Source organism: Cucurbita maxima, unplaced genomic scaffold (genome assembly GCF_002738345.1).
Source record: "Cucurbita maxima cultivar Rimu unplaced genomic scaffold, Cmax_1.0 Cma_Scf00016, whole genome shotgun sequence".
NCBI classification, from domain to species: Eukaryota; Viridiplantae; Streptophyta; class Magnoliopsida; order Cucurbitales; family Cucurbitaceae; genus Cucurbita; species Cucurbita maxima.
The window spans coordinates 2,332,914-2,352,068 of NW_019272032.1; the positions used below are offsets into that span (position 1 = coordinate 2,332,914).

General features: G+C 37.4%; 2 protein-coding genes and 1 long non-coding RNA gene across 4 annotated transcripts in view; 1 reads left to right on the forward strand and 2 right to left on the reverse strand.

Moving 5' to 3' along the window:
• Positions 1 to 1,341, reverse strand: part of LOC111490797 — a 2,948-nt gene extending 1,607 nt beyond the window's left edge. The window contains exons 1-2 of the long non-coding RNA XR_002719623.1: positions 1,192 to 1,341; positions 103 to 109 (exon numbers count right to left, since the gene is read on the reverse strand). This is a non-coding gene — a long non-coding RNA (uncharacterized LOC111490797). The remainder of the gene's footprint in view (positions 1 to 102; positions 110 to 1,191) is intronic.
• LOC111490735 (protein CLT1, chloroplastic) overlaps positions 1 to 6,805 on the forward strand; it is an 8,284-nt gene extending 1,479 nt beyond the window's left edge. Inside the window, exons 2-10 of one of the 2 annotated variants that reach the window (XM_023139316.1) lie at positions 1,351 to 1,496; positions 2,326 to 2,363; positions 2,535 to 2,650; positions 4,170 to 4,269; positions 4,351 to 4,386; positions 4,643 to 4,693; positions 4,783 to 4,903; positions 5,045 to 5,170; positions 6,124 to 6,805. In XM_023139316.1, coding sequence (XP_022995084.1) covers positions 1,351 to 1,496; positions 2,326 to 2,363; positions 2,535 to 2,650; positions 4,170 to 4,269; positions 4,351 to 4,386; positions 4,643 to 4,693; positions 4,783 to 4,903; positions 5,045 to 5,170; positions 6,124 to 6,302 — 913 coding nt within the window. In that variant the 3' untranslated portion in view covers positions 6,303 to 6,805. Of the gene's footprint in view, positions 1 to 1,350; positions 1,497 to 2,325; positions 2,364 to 2,534; positions 2,651 to 4,169; positions 4,270 to 4,350; positions 4,387 to 4,642; positions 4,694 to 4,782; positions 4,908 to 5,044; positions 5,171 to 6,123 lie in introns of those variants that run through there. The other variant, XM_023139317.1, reaches the window with a different exon arrangement.
• A 274-nt stretch (positions 6,806 to 7,079) lies between these two features.
• Positions 7,080 to 18,109, reverse strand: LOC111490691 (E3 ubiquitin-protein ligase KEG-like). The gene is made up of 16 exons (XM_023139241.1): positions 17,279 to 18,109; positions 15,079 to 15,447; positions 14,772 to 14,999; positions 13,840 to 13,965; positions 13,402 to 13,738; positions 13,155 to 13,312; positions 12,466 to 12,623; positions 11,739 to 11,860; positions 11,495 to 11,629; positions 11,023 to 11,147; positions 10,706 to 10,810; positions 10,378 to 10,611; positions 9,565 to 9,901; positions 9,272 to 9,460; positions 8,872 to 9,177; positions 7,080 to 8,760 (listed from the first exon to the last, which is right to left on the reverse strand). The coding sequence occupies exons 1-16, from the start codon at positions 17,992 to 17,994 to the stop codon at positions 7,543 to 7,545; spliced, it is 4,863 nt and encodes a 1,620-aa protein (XP_022995009.1). The 5' UTR covers positions 17,995 to 18,109; the 3' UTR covers positions 7,080 to 7,542.
• Between the last annotated feature and the right edge of the window lie 1,046 nt (positions 18,110 to 19,155).

The window sequence follows — 19,155 nt, forward strand, 5'->3', positions numbered from 1 at the left end:
TTTTTTTTTTTTTTTTTTTTTTTTTTTTTTATAGAGTATTTTTTTTATTCTTATTTTTGAACTTAATATTTTTAAAGTATTATTTTGTAACAAAGTTCCTACTAAAACTCTGTAGTTGAGTAATTCTAGCCAATAAAAACGGGGGCAGCTTGAAAATAGGTCTCTGGATTCCTTCGCTCACTATCGATACATTTCGTCCTTTCATTAATTATAATCCCTTAAAAACTTTTTTTAAAGAAAAATATTATTAAATTGTTAAAGAAGTCGTTGTGCATTTGTTCATTGTTAGAGAACATTTGCCTAAAGGTAAGAATTTTTTAAGATTCGAAAAAGAAAAAAGGACATATTTTTGTTAGTGAACGTATTCTTTATGATCGAATCGAAGGGATTACTAAGATTCCATGAAACTTTAACGAAAGCTATTATGGGTTTACAAAAAATGAAAGAAAGAAAGGAAAAAATTATTTTTTTTTTGTTCGTCTCTAGAATTCATTATCAATAATAGGCTTTGAAGGTTGACAAAGTGGGCACATATAATGGTGGGGCCAGTTGGGATGTATATCACATATTATATGCCCCTTGTTAATCATCATAGGTGAAACGATATCGTTTCATATTGTCCTTTTCCTATATGTACTTTTCCATTTCCCAGTCACATCCAACAGTCTGTGGCGAGTTTTGCTTCTTTCCTTGTGGTTCTGAGAATGACATATTCGATTTTCGCTTTTCATGTCAATTTCAAATGCTATTGCTGCATTTTATAGGAAGGAAATCCCCATCTTTTTGTATTACTTCATTTGCTTTCTGGTCCCCCAATTAGCATAGTTTTATCATAGTTTGCCCCTCTTTTCCTCTTTTTCTCTTTTTTTCCCCTCCCTCTTATCTTATTTAATAAATGAAAAACAAAAAATTGATGTATCTCTTAGTTTGTTCATTTCTGAGAAATCCGTAAAGCCCATGATAAGCATAGAACAAATTTGCCTTTTCATATTTTCATACTATCACGATTACCCCTTGACATTGACATTTGCTCGACTGTCGTTGAAGATCGCCGGGAGGGAGTTCCATATTAGCTAATTTAGAGAATGGTCATGATTTTATAAGTAAAGAATACATTTTCATTGATATTTAGTACGAGTTGTTTTGAGGAAACCCAAAGCAAAACCACGAGAGCTTAGGCTTAAAATGGACAATATCGTACTAAGTTTTGAGCTTTACTGCGTCATACCCACATTTTATAAGTTTTAAGAAACTCAATAAATCCGACTTTTTTCTGCTGATTATCATAGCAAGGCTGCTGGTTCATTGCATTTGGATTAAATTGATTTCTTTCAATTCTCATCTTTTCAGATATGTAATTGTATACTTCTCCATATTGTATATGCGCTATCACGCTGGCATTGTTACGGATGAGATGCTTTCAATGCCGAAGGCCCCATATCTTGTTGCTGGCCTCTTGGAAGCTCTTGGCGCTGCGACAGGGATGGCAGCTACAGGTAATGCTTTTTCTTAATAAGTCCCTCACTTCTGCAATGTTCTTATTTTTAAGATATCTATGTTAATTTTATATTAAACATAATTTGGTCATAGTCTATCGTTTATTCTTCATTCTTGATTCAAATGGAGGACTTAAAAGATTAAGATTTGTGATTAATTCAAAAATTCATTTAAGATATAACATTTGTGTTTTAATAGTATGTCTGCACTCATTCAAAATGCTTTTTAAGTATATCATTTGTAGTTTAATGATTAATTAGCATTCATTAAAAAATGCCACTTCAAGTATATGATTAGTGTATCTGTTGTTTATAATACTTATTTAAAATTCCTTTAAATTATAATATTTGTGTTTCAATAATGTATTAAGTGCTTAACCACCATGGGTTGACCTCGGGTCAAGAAAGATCATGTAAATAATAAATGGCTTAATAAGAACGAGTTCAAGCCATGGTGACTACTACCTAAGATCTAATAGCGAGCGCATGAGTACATGTTCACTACTTATATACGAAATATATAATACATTTGGATAAGTTTAGCCCATTTTTAAACATATATAAGTGAAATAGTATTATTGGATTTTTCTTTTTTGAAATGTAGCTAAGATATCTGTAATATGCAAATAAATTATGAACAAGGCTTTTAACTTTTAAAAACAAAAAACAAAATCATCATCAAAAGGGGCCTAAATTTGTTGCATTTTTCTTAGTATTTTCGGATGCTAATTATTTATTGAGTCAGATATCGTGGCATCTGTTATTGTTACAAATTTGTAATTTGTAATTTGAATTCCTTTCAAATAACTCGTTATTTTCCTTTGATCAGCCATTCTTTCTGGTGCATCAACGCCAATTTTGTCTCAGGTAAAGAACAGCGAGCATTTCCCCCTTAATATTAAATCTGTTTCTCGTTTCAAGGACTGCTTGTGCTGAATTAAGTAATGCTATCCTAATAATGGAGCACGTGCATGCTTTCGATTGGATTATTAAACAAACAATAAGCATTCTAGTTATCATGGTTCATTTTGTTTGCAGACTTTTCTTGTGTGGCAGATTCTCCTGTCAATTATTTTTCTTGGGCGGAGGTACAAGACTAATCAACTTTTTGGGTGCTTTCTTGTTTCCATTGGTGTAGTCATCACCGTGGCGAGGTAATTTTCATTATCGGCCATTAGTACTTCTTCAGGCTCGAAGTAACAGTTTTATCTTAATTGTTTATTTCCTGTAATTGTGAACGAACAAGTACTGCGGCTAAACTTTGAGACAGTATTTCTAAAGCTTACGACCGACACGACTTACTTTACTTTAACTGATCAAGTGATGTGCTAAGAAGGATAAATTCAAGGTGGAGAGAGGGATATTAATTATTTAAAAATATTTATGAACTCTTTTGATAAGTGAAGACTTTGCATGTTGCATTCATTGCTGGGACTATGTTGTTCAATGTAATATCTAGTTAATGATGATAATAATAAAATCTTGCAGCTTATTGGCATTGAAGGTCTTTTACTGATGGGTCAGATATGATAGTATGAATTGGGAAGTTGAGCTTACGTGGGGTTATTTATTAACCTCACTGCTTACATGATCTTGAATTTCTAAAAGCAATCTTGTAGCCTACCGACTAACTTCTATTAACGACATATTCATAAACTAAATATGGACTACATAGATCCCTTTTTTTGGATAAGAAACAATTTCGTTGATGATATGAAATTACAAAAGAGGGCAGTGCTCCAATCAATGGACTACACGAAACCTTTCCTATTCGTGAAGAGGGAGTTATAGCATAACTATTGAGCTATCTGATAGTGTTGAAATCACCACCCAAGAGGCAATAATCGGAACATAAATAGGAAAGTTCAGTGAGTTCTTCCCAGAATTGTTGTTTATCCTCTTTTTTTTGTGGGTCCAATATGCCTGTCAGCCAAAGAGAGGATCCATCAGCAAGTTAGATGAGAAGACTTTAAAGAAAAAACACCTTTAGTGATCTCTGAAACCTAGTAAGCTGGATCATCCACAAGATGATGATTCACACCGAGACTCCTATGGAATCAAGCACAGTCCAACCAACATCATTGCCACTTCAAATAGATTTGATGAAAAAACGATCAACCCTAGCAACCTTCATTTCTTGGAGAATAACAATTGAAGGATTGTATATGATTATGGCACTTTTGATGAGTGTCTTTTTCTCGCCATCACCCAATCCTCTAGCGTTCCAGGAGAGAATAATCATGTAGCATCAATCGACCCACCCATGCTTTTAGAAGAGGAAGGTTTGTCATAGTTTAATTTGGATTATAAACTGTTTCCTCTTTTGTTTGTCAAAGCTCATTCTTGTGCATAATCCAATCATAAAGTTAGACTTTCCAACGTTAGATTATACGAACATAGGTTCCCGAACTTGCGAATAGAATTTTGACGAAAGATGTTTCCTTGTACTATTAACTAGTAACTTTTTGTTTCTATAGTTGAATGAGTATTCTTCCATCCTTAGCATGTCTACATGATCATTCTTTACTATTGATGCATGGGAATGCTTTCATCACTTTCATCTGGTTAAGCAGGCAGAATTTTTGCTTGTAACCACTTTGCTTGCACGAATTATGTTGTAAGATCATACATTCTGTTTTCCCAAAAGTTTTTTTTGCTGGTCTGTATCTGCAGTGGTTCCAACGCTGGAAATTCCCTGAAGGATGCCGGTATATTTTGGAGCATTTTGATGATAATCTCATTCTTGTTCCAAGCAGCTGATACTGTTTTGAAGGTAGTTTGTGGCAAAATAATAGTTGGTTTCCCTGTTGAATTCGCCTGTTGTTTATTTAACAATGAAAATTTTTATATGTAGGAAATCATCTTCTTGAATGCTTCCCGTCAATTGAAGGTAAGAAACAATTATCTGCCTGATTACATTTTTAAAGAAAGTTTTATCTAGTCTGATCATTAAAATCAAGAGTAGAAGACTGTTTTGTAAACCTATCTTTATCTGAAAATTAGACAGAAAACTGGCCTTATGTTTAAACCAATTTAAAAATGCATGCTGCTTGAGTACATTTATGCATATTTCATATAGTTGGATTATCGATGCGTCCATCCTTAATGCTTGGAGTAAAATTCCTATTTGAATTGCTTCTGTGCAGGGCAGGACGATGGACTTATTTGTCGTAAATTCCTTTGGATCTGCTTTCCAGGTAGATACATCTATTCTTGATCCCAAATTTCTTTTCTTCTTTCTATTGTAAATTGAAGATTAAGGAGTTTTGTTTCATGTCAACTGCAGTCAATTTTCGTAGTGGCTCTCCTACCATTCCTGTCGAAGTTATGGGGCATTCCATTTAGTCAACTGCCAAGTTATCTTAGAGATGGCACGGCCTGTTTTCTGAATTATGGTACTTTAAGTGGTAAGTTTGTCTTCATCTCTCACATGTTTCAATTATGGTCTGTTCAAGGGAGCAGAGAATTGATAGTTTTGCATGATGATGCGAGCTTGGACTTTCAAATGCGGTGTTTTTTTAGACACTAAAAGGATTTTCTGTTCACAGGATGTGATGGTGCACCACTGCTACCTCTTCTTTTTATTCTTGTAAATATAGGGTTTAACATTTCATTGTTGCATCTCCTCAAGATCTCATCCGCTGTGGTTTCTTCTTTGGCATCCACTTTTTCAGGTACTTCCTCACTTCTCTACCCATCCTCATGTTACTTTTGCTTATTCTAAAGAGTCCAACAGCACTATAAGAAATTGACTATGTTCTTGTAACAGCTTAAACCCACCGCTAGTAGATATTGTCCTTTTTGGACTTTCCCTTTCGAGTTTATCCTTAAGGTTTTTAAAATGCATCTACTAGGGAGAGGTTTCCATACCCTTATAAACAATGTTTCGTTCTCCTTCCCAACTGATATGGGATCTCACAAGCCACCCCATTCGGGGCCCAACGTCCTCGCTGGTACTTGTTCTCTCCTCCAATCAATGTGGGACTCCCCAATCCATCCTCCCAGCATCTTTGTTGGCCTCTGCCTCGTGTCCACCTTCCTTTGGGGCTTGGCCTTCTCACTGGCACATCGCCCGGTGTCTATCCCTACTACCATTTTTAACAGCTCAAGTCCACTGCTAGTAGATATTGTGTTATTTGAGCTTTCCCTTTTGAGGTTCCCTTCAAGGTTTTTAAAATGTGTCTACTAGGGAGAAATTTCCACATCTTATAAATAATATTTTGTTCTTCTCCCCAATCGATGTGGGATCTCACAGTTCTTCTCTAGTAAAATCTCCATTCATTTCTATGTGAAGTTGGTCAATCAACTAAACTGACATGTGCAAGTTCTTCCCCTAAATAAGGTGGAAAGACATCTTCAAAGTCTGTATGCTGAATTAGGTCTGTAATCAGCTCTTTCAGCCACGTCTAATCTTCAGCCAACCTTGTTATCTTTGTGAAAGTCACCATCTACTGGCATGTTCCTTGTAGTTTTTATCTACTGGCATGTTCCTTGTAGTTTTTCTCCATTTACAAGTTACTCAGAACGTACACGTCAAAATTCAGCAATGCCATGATTCACCTTTTCCATTCTCGTATATCTTTTCATTTATTTATCGTCAGTAACGTTTTCATTTCCACATAAACAGTGCCAATAGCAGTCTATATGTTCACCTTGCCTCTCCCATACATCGGCGTCGCTTCTGCTCTTCCGAAGGGGTTCGTAGCTGGAGCTGTCATTCTCGTTCTGGGCTTGCTCATCTATGCTTGGACACCATCAGGATCATCAAATCCGAACAATGCTGCCTCCCACGCACCAATCACTTAAAATTGAAGCAAAATATCAGCTTATGCACCGTTGCCACGAAGATGCGCAGTGGAGCTCATATGTGCTACAAGTAAGAATACCGATTTTAGTGAGCAAGAACAACTCGTTCTTCCTGTTCTCTTTCATTCTTCCAATAAAAGGTCCAGTCTGCATTGGTTAAGCTCCATGGCTTAACCACTCGAGCATTGGGTGCAGATTTCCTTGAAGTAGAGGGTCATTTGTAAGTTCATTAGCTTAGCATCATTGAACAGAAAATTTGATAGGCATACAATTAGTGAGCTGGTGATTTCTGAAGCGCAAGCAGTTTAAGGATAATAGACCTTAGAGCTGCTGCGGTGTAGGCACCACAATTTTCCATTTGTGTAGTGGCCTGAGGTTGGGAAATGGGGGCCTTAAAAACTTGTGTAAAGTAAGTCGTTTTGTAATACTAAATCAGTGTTTTATACGTGAATTTCTTGTAGCTGTTAGTTTGTTCCATTCAATCTCCGAACACTTTCGATTCATGTGCGATAAATTCAGTCACGTAGCCACAGAAATTAAGAACTCAATTTTATCTTTCAACTTTCATAAATATTTTACCTAGGCATATAAGTTATTTCTTTTATTTGCTTGCAGCACAATCATCTTGAAAAGATCCAAAATAATAAGAATAATGAAAGGTCTCTTCTACAAAAATAAAATTTTGGGAACTAATTTTGACAATTATTCAAAGAAATGTGTACAATTGAATATTAATAACATGATGTTGAACAATATTTAAGAACAAATATAGACGTCTTGATCACAAAGATATGATGGTTGTAACAATTACAATAGCACCAACAATATCGAAACATCAGTGTATATAATAATAATACCCTGAAAATTATATGTACATATGTTATAAATGTATCACCCCTCGGATAACTCACCATTTCTTTATATATAACTCAACTTCATCTACAAGCACAACCATACATAAAAGAAACCTCATCTATTGATAATATGATGCCATACCAATAGGGGCATTGCTCTACTGTTTCTTGCTACTCTCTATATCCCAGAATGGTCCACATCTTCATCTCCAACTGCAATTCTCCGTGCAATACGACGCTGGCGTACATGGAGTAACGCCCCGTTTTGAATCGATGAATTGCTTCGGTATCCCGAAGTCCCACCTGCTTGTAATGCCTGGGGATCATTCTCTACTGAAGTGTTGAATTGGTATGCAGACCTTTAAATTAGGCTCCAGAATCAAAGATCACGTACTCTCGTCAAGAACAAGGTCAGCAGGGTCCCCAATCCAAGGGCGTCCTTCCCTCCACCTGAACCTAACCCTAACTTTTCCATTTGCATCAACGCCTACTACTTGCCCTTTACTAGCATGAGTCTCCATTCCCCATCCCCATCTAGGGATTTTCAAGCCTTCCCGAAACCTCACTGCATCGCCAACTCTAAACGGTCTCACCTTCTCCACCTCCGAGTCCTTGCACATCCACAGCTGCTCCATAAAGCAGAAGGCGACCCAAAGCTCCCCACCGTCCATCTTGTGGATTATCCCAACACTTTGACGAGAAACTTCCCCCCAATGATGTACAGGCATTACAATAGATGGCTTGACCTTCACCCAGTCTCCAATGTTCAGTTTCTCTTCCTCTACCAGGTCGACTTCAGAGGGATCAAGTGTCCATGGCTTTTGAGCAGATGGAGAAGATACTTTAATTTTGCCATCTGCATCAATTGCTGTTATAGAAACAATGTCGGCATGAGAGTGGCCCGACCACCTGAATCGTGGATTTGATACAGACGTCTTCACCTTCACACGCTGTCCTACGTAAAATCTGTCTGTCTTTTCAAGTTCTGAAGTGTGTCCCACCCACAATTCCGGTTCTCTACAGAATCCTACAAGAACAGAACCGTCCCATTCATTTTCATGATAACTCGATCCTTGAACAACACCAATACTCCCGGCGGGCAAGGATTTCCGTCCTTCAGTATCATCTTTTAGTTTCACCCATTCTCCCACCTCATACATTTGCTCTACCTCAAAATCTGCAGGATCTCCTCTCCACCACCCGGACAAGCCAAACAGTGAAACTCTTATTTCTCCATTAGCATTCACAGCAGTCACAACACCCCTTGAATTGGGATTAGCTCCTCTCCATCCCCATCTCGGTTTAGCCAATCCAGCACGGAAATGCACATACTGGCCAATTTTTATGGGAGGAATTTTTTCCACTTCTGTGCAGTGTACAAATAACTTTCCCTCATGAAAACAACACGCCAATTCCAAATAAGAGTAATCTTGTATACTGTAAACTACTGCTATATTTTCCTTCCCATTATTGTTCGATTCATAATTCGATTTTGTTCCCAAACATTGCTTCATTCTGACCCAGTCACCTACTGCCAATCCTGATAGCTTTTCGGCATCACCTGGAGCAACTCTCCATAGTTTTTTCTTTCCAGATACCCTCACCTAAAATTTAAAAATAAAAATAAAAACAAAACTTTAAACAACATTTTAAAGTGTATATCTCTTTCTCTAGTAATATATACTCCAGGATGAAAGTGAAGTATAGGAACTAACGTTTAAAGTCCCGTCCATATCAATTCTTTCAGTTTTTCCTGAAGAGGCTGGGGTTTCATCTGACCACCCAAGTAATGGCTGAGTAACAGACGGCAAGATGTGAATTTCTTGTCCCACTTCAAAAGGTGGCACTTTCTCGATGTCTGTGACAGAGCAAGGGAAAGTTTTACGCCTGAAGCAAAATGCTACATCCACATCTCCATCCTCTTCTAAGGAAAAAATTATTCCAATGCTGCTTCGAGGTACATCATCCCACCCATATTTTGGAGAGGGTACAGATCCTTTCACCCTAACCCAATCACCGACCTGTTTGTGCAGAGGCAAAAAGAAAATCAGGTGACAACTCATGCTTCATTCAAGTGCCAGTGTTTATAAGATGCCTTTCCCGAAAAGAAAATACCTTAAATTTTTCCACCTTCTCCATGTCAGATGGATCTACTTTCCATGGTCCATGCCGATTTGGTAAATCAATTAATAAGAGACCATTGCTTTCAATATCACTAACTTTTCCAACGCTATTGTGCGTCTCACCATCCCAAGGAAATCTAGGTTCAGATATAGAGCGTTTAATGCATACTTGGTCTCCAATCTATACAAAAGTAAAACATACAAAGTTCACTATGGATAAAAGAAATGAGGCTCAGGTAATAGATTTAAACCATACTAAAAATATAGGGAGAACGAATCACTCACCTTGAAGGGGGCAACAAGTTCAATCTCCTCTGGTTCACATAGCCAAGGGCTAGGCAAATAGCAGAATTCTATCAGCAAACTACTGTCTGGTCTGATACCATACACAACGCCAATACTGCCTGGAGTTACAGATCCAAAGCCATGCTTCGCATTGGACACGGTATAACGTACACGGATCCAATCACCAACTTTGAATTCTTGAAGTCTTTGAAAATCTGCAGGGTCTGCTTGCCATCCTCTGGATGCACCAGTAAATCCAATTCGTATAATTCCTTCTTCATCATCAATATACAACACAGTTGCAATGCTGTCACGTGATTGTCCAAGCAACTTAAACCTGATAAGAATTACGCCCACACTTGATGAAACCCTTTTTTTGTAATCAATGTTTCACTGATAAAAAAAAAAAAAAACATTCACATAGCACAAGGCAGTCAAAACTAAACAAGTTGAGGTTTCTCCAATTGGTGCAACTAACAACTTGTTCAATATTTCAAGGCTCCAACTGATTAAAAACCAAAAGTTAATGGACTTTATTCATGTAAATTTCATCCTAGAAGTGCATATTTCTTCCTCCAGAAAAAATAGAGAGGTCGAATGTAATATGGAAATAAAAATGAATTATTTTTATGTTCCACCAGATGAAATGTGGCATTATCTGTTTAGTGATTGAAGAGGACATCCATAAATTGTAGCGCCTTAGTATAGTAGCACCTAAATATTGTCAACTTTTATTCAAAAGAGGAATAAGAAAAAGTTAGGCATCAATTTTAACTTTTTATCAATAAGTGAAACCCAAAAAAGATATATAACCTTGGTTCTCTCACGTCAGGTTTAAGTTGGACCAGCTGTCCCCTATCCATAGGAATAACTTTGATGATTTCATCTGCCAAAACATGTGCAACACCAGAGCAAAATGATACAGAAAGACCACCACTACTGTGCGAACCCTGCACAAATCCAACACTCCTGGGCCCTGCACCTTGCCAACCATATGCTGGATTTGTCACACAACTTTTAAATTTCACCCAATCACCCACTTGAAATCTAGAAGGCGGAAAATCAAAAGTTGTTAATCAGTAAACTCAATAACTGCAGAAATTCAGCAATGTAAAGACCAGTATAATGGAACTTTGCTCACATTGTTGGGGACAAATGAATACCCTTCTCTGCTAGTGCATCCATAAGCTCTTCAAAAATCCATTCCCGAGGTAGGGCTTCCAACAAGTCGCAAAATGTCTTACCACTATTCCCCAACCATTAAGAGTCATTGACAAATTAAAATAATACAACCAAAAGCAAGTTATCGCAAGTACATTAATTTTATAAAAGGTGCTACATGAGAAAAATAAAATGAAAATGCTAATGAAGATACTTTACTAGAATAAGAAAATTGTGGCTCTTAAAAAATTTCTTAGAAAATATTATATTAAACAATTGTACAATCACAACACTTGCCTGTGGTTTCTTATGGAAGTAGCAGCACCCGGATATTTTAATATCAATAAAATGCAATCAAGGCATTCACGTATGAACTTTGCTGCATCTGCTGCTATATGAAATGCATTGTCACCATCGTCATCCTGATGACAATCACCCAAGAAAAACTTCAAGATGGAAGCACATAAAAGATTAGAAGTACTTATATGGGGGGAAAAAAGATCATCCATCAACTATGTGAAAGGCATTATCCCCAAGTTATCTCTGACCATCCTCAATACGAAGGGAGTTGTTGGCTACTGAGCATCTCTAGAGTAACACATAGAGAAGGCCAACCTGTAAATTACTTAATGCTGTTTTTCTCCTATAGTAGCTGTTGGCTACTGAGTATCTCTAGAGTTCTCAAGTACAACACAACCATTTGAAACATTGTTTCAAGTTCTATTCAATCGCATTAAACAGCATTAAGTAACACAGGGAGAAGGCCAACCTGTAAATTACAGTTTGCTCCAGCAGATAAGAGTAATTGAACACATGGTTTTGCACCTCTTGCCAAGGCCAAGTGAAGAGGTATTGTGTTGTGCATGTTTCTGATATTTACATCCACCCCAGCATCAAGAATAATCTAAAAAAACAACAGGTAACATTAAGAAGTTTGAGCTACCAAGTTTTGTCAGTCTCCTGCAACCATAAAATATATCCAGGCATGTCAAAGGATAAAATGGAAACATTACCTTCACCAGCTCAATATCATTAGCCATGGCAGCTGTATGCAGAACTGTTCGACACTGTTGGGGATCTTGGGCTGCTGGGTTGGCTTTAGACTTGAGCAGAATTCTGACAAGTTCTCTTCCCTCTACAGCGAATAACAGGCAAGGATGTCAGATATCAACTGAAGTAGATAAAGCAATTGATTTGATACTAAATGTTCATAACCAAATTAGGCATTTCCAATATGGGAATTAGCATTGGCAATGCGTCCTCAATCTTGGCACATAAAAAGCATATACAGCAGGAAGAGGTTTATTTTTAATGAAGATTTAAGGAACATAATAACACAATATTATCACTTAAAAAGTATATCACAGTACTATCAATATCTTGAAGATATGTGTGTGAAGGTCTCATGTACAAAAACCTTTTTCATGTGACAAGGTAACAATTCCGATGTTCATTTATAGTTTATAACTTAATAATCGTTCACATCACCACCAACCTCACAGTGATGCAATTTTTAAATTGAAATTTATGTTTTTCATCAATAAATATGATCACCAAAGAAATCCAAGGCTGCATCCAGCAGTTTTAGTAGCTAAAGTTTACATGATAATTTTATGTCTACGTGGGACATAGGTGCTAGAACCCGTTCTAGTGCTATTTTCTCTACATTGCAGAAGGAAATCATATTAATAAAAGGCCGAGAAAGAACACGGTTAGAGATATCCCAGATGACCAGTTTACCTGTCTCACGGTCTTTCTTAAGAGCAGCTGCCATGCATAAAGCAGTTCCTGTGGAACTAGGTATATCAATAGCTTCAGAAATCTCCTCAGGCAATGCAAGTTCAGCCCACCTCTTAACAACATCTACGTTTAAGGTTGTGATGCACATATGCAGAGGCCTGTTAATCATAAAAATAGAAAATGTTTGGTAAGCAACACAGTTATCGTTGGAGTTTCTTTGAAGGGCAGAGGTAAGCAGAGTTAAGATGGGAGGGGAGCAGCAATTGTCCCCTCAGTCTGTCATGGGTGCAAAATATATACGTATGACAGTTGTACCTCCTAATTTTTGTCCCTAAAGTTCTTAGAATTGTAAAATTACGTACATAACAAGTTAGAAGGTAAATTTTTGCTCCTCCTTGAGAAAATTTCGGGCTCCACCCCTGATTATTTAATACGAAACCAGCATTTCAATGAAAAAAGAAATTTACACGGGATAAATTTTTTTTTTAAAAAAAACCTTTTTTTCTAAATTGACATAAATATTAGACACAGAATGATTACAAAATGAAGACAGAATAAAGAAACACAAATTCCTTATTTTTCTTCCTTCATTTGATAGTGTGCATATGCATGCATGTCCAACAAAGGTTGCCCATTTTTATAGTTAGCATTATAAAATATAAAACAACAAAAACAGTTTTCTATCTTACGTTAAGTTTTTTGAATTTAGGAACCCCATTGATTTGCAACCTCCATGCTCCATAATTACAATTGCACAATGAGTAAATTTCTTTGCAATAGCCACATGCAGTACAGATTCACCATTATCATCAACTGCATTTGGATCGGCCCCTGCCTGAAGTAGCTCCTGCAATCACCACAACAGTCTGACCATCCGAGAGTATCAAAAGAAAAACAATCAGTACTTGCCTAAAAGGTGGACATGTAACAACTTACACGCATGCAATCAGGTTGCCCATAATATGCACAAACATGAGCAACGGACCGGCCAAATCCTTCCATCAACCTAAACATACCATTAGCAGATTTCCTGATAAGTGCACGCAAACATTCAGCTGATCCCACAGCTAATGCAAATACTATAGGTGGATTTCCGTTTTCATCAGGGGAATCTATATCTGCATCACTATACTCCAAGATTGCATCAACCAGTTCTGGAGATCCCCTTCTGCATGCCAAGTGCAAAGCAGTTTGTCCTTCAGAATTATGAGCTTCCAGCAGAGAGATGACAGAGCTGTTATTGTTCCCTGACGCAGACTTGGAAAGAAGATCTCTGAAGATGTGGGTTCATTGAGTTGCAGATTTCAACAGATGAAAAGAATTACCAAAAAATCTAAAAGAGAATGAGAGAGGCGGCATGTCAAATAGCCTAACCTGACACCATTAACATCCCCTTCAGAAACAAGTTGATGAAGATGGTTGCTTTTAACCTGAAGGATGTCCAAGACAGAGGTAGGGGATTGTTCCAACCTATCAATATGAGGAGAACTTACCACCTCGCTGTATTCCACAAAAGTAAATGCATCAAATGTTCTGTTTTTGGTTACATAAGAAACTACTTCATTGGAATAAAAAAATACAACATACAAAAGTGAGGACTAGGAAAGACTTGGCCCAAGCTAAGCAAGATATAAAAAAGATTTCCAATTAGCTTAAACCAAAACTAAGCTCTAAGCTGTAATTAAAAAAATAAAAATAAAAATAATAAAATTAAAAAAATCTGATAAGACAAAAAAGAGAAGGGTGTCTCCTCATCCCAAAAAGCTCTTTTGTTTCTTTCCTTCCAAAATATTCACAGGAATGTGCTTATGAGTACCATTATACCTTTTTTTATGAGAATGAGTACCATTATAAATATCAAGACTACCATAAAATTTGAGAAGGAACCAGGGGGACTTTGAAGATAAAATGAAGTAAAAACCCCCTATGAAACATTTGGATTGAAAAGACCACCTGAGCAATCAACGTCAAGGAAAAAAAGATTGCTAAAATATGGTTAACCTTGAGGAATTTCAGACTTCTTACTATTTCTTTTTGCAATCACTCTACTAATGGGATGAACTCTAATTGAGCTTAGTTTTCTTTTCTTTTCTTTTTATTTGGTAAATTCCCAGTATAATTTCCTTTTTGCAAAAATGTGCAGATGTTGAAAGTGATTCAACACGGGAGGGCTAAAGGATAACAAATAGGACATTCAACTAGTCAAAAACAATAGGAAGGAAAAGAAAATACACTGTGATTATGTGATTAAATAATTCAGCACTACAAAAAAAAGAGAAGTGCTATGGTGAATCAAGGAAACTCACGAACTAGGTTTAGTAGGGGATCGGTGAATTCCTTGTAGATGTTGAAGAAATATGGCAAGCATTGCATGGAAAGTTGGTCTTTTCAATGGCTTGTACTGCAAGCACTCGCCAATCATCTTCCATAATTCTCTTGGGATGCCGACACCTACAATACTTGCATACTGTGGAGGTAACCTACCTTCTTTGACAACGGCACGATAAATTTCTTCTGCAGTCAAGCCAGCCCACCTGAAGAATCCATCTTCCATTAGCAAAGAATACAATGGATCATAAAATATGGAAGAAGTAAAACAAAAAGGCAACATACGGTGTGGAACCAGTGCACATTTCCACAAGAGCGCAACCAAAGCTCCACGCGTCAGATTGAGTGGATATGCCAATTCCATCATCCCTAAACAAATGCAATGGTCTCTTCAAAGGCTCCCACGCCTCTGGAGATCTATAATGCGGACTCAAAAACAGGCACTCCAAACACCAATGCTGTTTTGATGACTCATGTTCTTGTGGAAAAATGCCTGCTCTATGGCAAGGCTTTTTTAAAATCAATGGCAGTCCATAATCGGAAACCACGGCATGCCCATTTGCATCCAAGAGAAAATTGGATGGTTTCAAATCCATGCACAAAACATCAGCTGCATGAAGTTCAACCACTGCACGTGCAATGTCTGCTCCAAATCTGCATTCATAAATACATATTACAAACAAGCAGAGTAATAACAAGAGTTTCAAGAAAATAATCATGCCTATAGAAGTTGATATCAAAAGAATAGCTATTGTCGTGAAGTAGTTATTAGTCCAATTAGACTCCTTCCTTTTATCCCAATAGAAGGAAAAATTAACTCTTTAAACCATCAATAGTACCAATGTGGGATGCAAGGAGGATGAGGTTAACAGAACCTACGTGTAAAGCGCCAAGCTAGTATCTATCCTTCTCTGAAGATTTTCTTTCGATGTCATCCTCTAAGAAAATTAATAACCAAAGAGGGGTGTGGAGTAAATATTATGCTTTAAAAACCACTACCTTCTCATTCTAAATGGTGACCTCAGCATTGGCAATTTTTGCTTTAAGAATCACAATCTTCTCTCCATTAATGGGTTAGGAGATTCAATTGTCCCCAGGGGTAATTGGTGGTCTAACCTCACAAAGTTTGGCACTATAAACGCTGCTGGAAAGACATCAACAAAACAAAACCTTATGGACCCTAGAAAGACATAAAAAGCATTAAATTCTTCAAGGACGGGTGGTGGGGAATTGAACCTTTTTCTTTGAACGAAAGCTCGGCTTCTTGACCAAAAAAAAAAAAACTCTTTCAAATTTCCTAGACTCAATATGGTTTGCAAGAGTAAAGATGCTCATAGTATTCAAATTTGAAAATCTGGCCTTCCTTTTTGGATGTCCAATCAAAAGAAACATTGCTGATTTGGAAACTTTGACTTGATATCCCAAAAGACGAGTGGCTCTATGCTAGCAACTCCAGGCACTTTAGTTACAAGTCAACATTGAAAGAGCTCTCCAGTGACCTTAATTTAATGCCCTTGACTATGACCTTTTTAAGTGTATTTGGAAGGAAGCTTGTCCCAAAAATGTAAAAGGTTTCATTTGGGGGAACTCGTGATAACTATCAACAGCAGTAATAAGGATCAAAAAGGGATCTTAAACGTTATTCATTTCTCGACCACATATTATATGCAAAGTTGACAATGGACCAAAGAATAAAAAGCCTTCTGCTTATCACTGGCTTACGGCCTCTTGGTTTGGCAATAACTGTTGGGGGGCTTTGATTGGGCCATTGCTTTTACCAACAACGCCAGTAGTCTTATTCTTATTTTCTTAGGAGAGCGTCCTTGTAAAGCTAAGGCTAAAACGTTGAAGCTAATTTCATCCTAATGTTTTTATGGACCTTGTGGATAGAAAGAAACCAAAATGTTTTAAAAAAAAAAAAAGGAGTTTTCTCTACTTTGGGGGATTTCACGTTGATTTCATAGCTGCCTTGGTCCATCTTGTCATCGTTCTTATAATAATGACCTACTTCTCTACGTGCTAATTGGATTTTTTTTTTTCTAGTGCAACTTCCTTAGCATGAGTTGAGGCCTTTCTCCCTTTCTTGATCCCATTTTATCAGCAAAATTGCTTCTTGTCCAAAAAGTAAAAACAATCTAAATAAAGGAAGGCTACAGCAATTCTATCCAATGGGACATGTCAAGAGTACCCTATTCTTCTTATTAAATATGTTCCCAGGGAAATCTAAATCCGTTTTCAAAATGCGTTTTTAGATTGTGATCTAGGGGCTGATCAAGTCTAAGCAGCTTTGTATATCGAACACCGAGCTGATCCCTCTAGTGAAAATCCAGAACAGAGGGGAAAGCACCAAATTCACGAGCTCAAGAAGGACAACAGTTGCGACAGCCCAAAACACTTTATTCAGTAGAGCTCCACAAGTAAAAATTCCCATAAAAAATGAAAGGAATCTCAAGAGCGATAAACGAAGGGGGAAAAAAAAAGTCACCTCAAAATTTGCTCGAGAGTGAGGCGGCCGCCACTCCGCTGCATCTCCGACTGAACTGACCCAGGGAACCAGTCCATAACAATGCATAGATAATCCTCCACCTTCAGCACACCAAGAAAGGAACACACATTCCTGCACCACATCGACGCACGCCTCAACTTCTCCAATTGCTTCTCCACCCAATCCAAATCCCCAACATTCCCCATCCTCACCCGTCTCACCACCACTCTATGCCGACAACCACCAACTCTGGACCTCAACCAACCAAACCAAAGTTCCACCTCCACCCTCTTCTCTCCATCGATCTTCCTCACCAACTTCAATTCATGGTCCCCAAACCCCGCTCCGCAACCATCGAAGCCATAACTCCTCCGTCCCCGGTCAGAATCGCCGACCCCATCCTCATCGCCTCCGGCATCATCATCGTCGCTGTCGCTAACCTCAGCAGAGTGAGAAACCGAGGCAGGAGAGATCATGGGTAGTATAGCGAAATTCTTGGGAAGAGATAGCACGGAATTTCCGACGGCGGACACATGGCGGCATTTTGGACATGTAAGGGATGGTTTCGGTGGGGTTGGAACAATAATTTGAGAGAGGCAGTGCTTGCAGAACGTATGGCCGCATTGGAGAAGAAGCGGAACTCGAGAATCCTCATCGTAGTGTGTTCGGCAGATTGAGCAGCTAGGGATTCCGACTCGCTTCCATTTCTTGGGCATTTTTTCTTCTCTGGATGCTGGATGCTGGATGCTGCTGCTCTGTGGGTTCGCTTTTGGTGAGAGAAATGAGAATCTAAGAGGAAAGTTTGAAGGGGCAGAGGAAAATGAGAGGAAAAGCCGTAGCAGTAGATGGACTATGACAATATATAAGATTTTATTATTATTATTTTAGCCTTCCTCTTCCTACCTTTCAAACTGACCGTTCGGCTTTGCCCTACCTTCCAAGGTACGTGTATGCCACGTAATCAATATAAACTCTTAACTCTACCCTTTCATAACACATAAACCATAGTTTAGCGTTAATTGATATGTGTTAAGGTGATGTCATCAATTCGATCGGAAGCCTACCAAAAATAGAAGTCCAAAAAAAGTATGACTCGAAGTCTGCGAGGTCGGCTATAAACCCTAAGGTCGAACCTTTAGAGGGTTGGGTAAGGGTCGTGTGGAGAGCTCCACTATCGTCGATCATTAGTTAAGAAGGCTAAAAGCCCAAGTTTCAATCACGGTCAATTGAATTTCAAATGAGAATCTGATTTAATTGGACAACTGTCCGGCACCCTCGAAAATGGTCTAAATGATAAATGAATTTAACTACACTACTAAGGTAAGATATTGCTCGTACAACACATCCTCGGTATCGTTTGTACAACATGTCTTTGAACAACGTGCACGATTTTTATGACCGATACAATTTTTACTGATATAACCATGTTGATTGTATGGACAAATAATTTTTACAGTATATTTTCATTAGTACGAATCCATATGGATAGGGACGATGAGACAGGTAATTTAGCTAACGTCGAAATGGTAAGAAACAAAAAAGAAATATATATAAAAGATTTAACATTTTTCAATAAATTTAATTTAATTTAATTTAATTTAATTTAATATAATTCCCATAGGTAGGAAGCGATTCTTAGATCAAGATTTGGCCAACGTAAAGCTAAGTGGGTAAGCTAAACCAATTGAAGATTTAAATTATTAATTCCTATTAATGTCGCATTAAAAAATAAAATTCAAACAATAATGAATAATCAATATTGCAGTTGAAAAAGAAAAGAAAAAAATTAATATTGTAGTAAAAAAAAAAAAAAAAAAAAAAAAAAAAAAAAAAAAAAAAAAAAAAAAAAAAAAAAAAAAAAAAAAAAAAAAAAAAAA

Coding starts and splice junctions, on each gene's coding strand:
- LOC111490691 (XM_023139241.1), bottom strand. CDS start 17,994: ATGCCCAAGAAATGGAAGCGAGTCGGAATCCCTAGCTGCTCAATCTGC. Junction 10,612..10,705: donor ATTCATTTGTCCCCAACAAT/GTGAGCAAAGTT, acceptor TCCGCCTTCTAG/ATTTCAAGTGGGTGATTGGG. Junction 8,761..8,871: donor ATATGGACGGGACTTTAAAC/GTTAGTTCCTAT, acceptor TTTAAATTTTAG/GTGAGGGTATCTGGAAAGAA.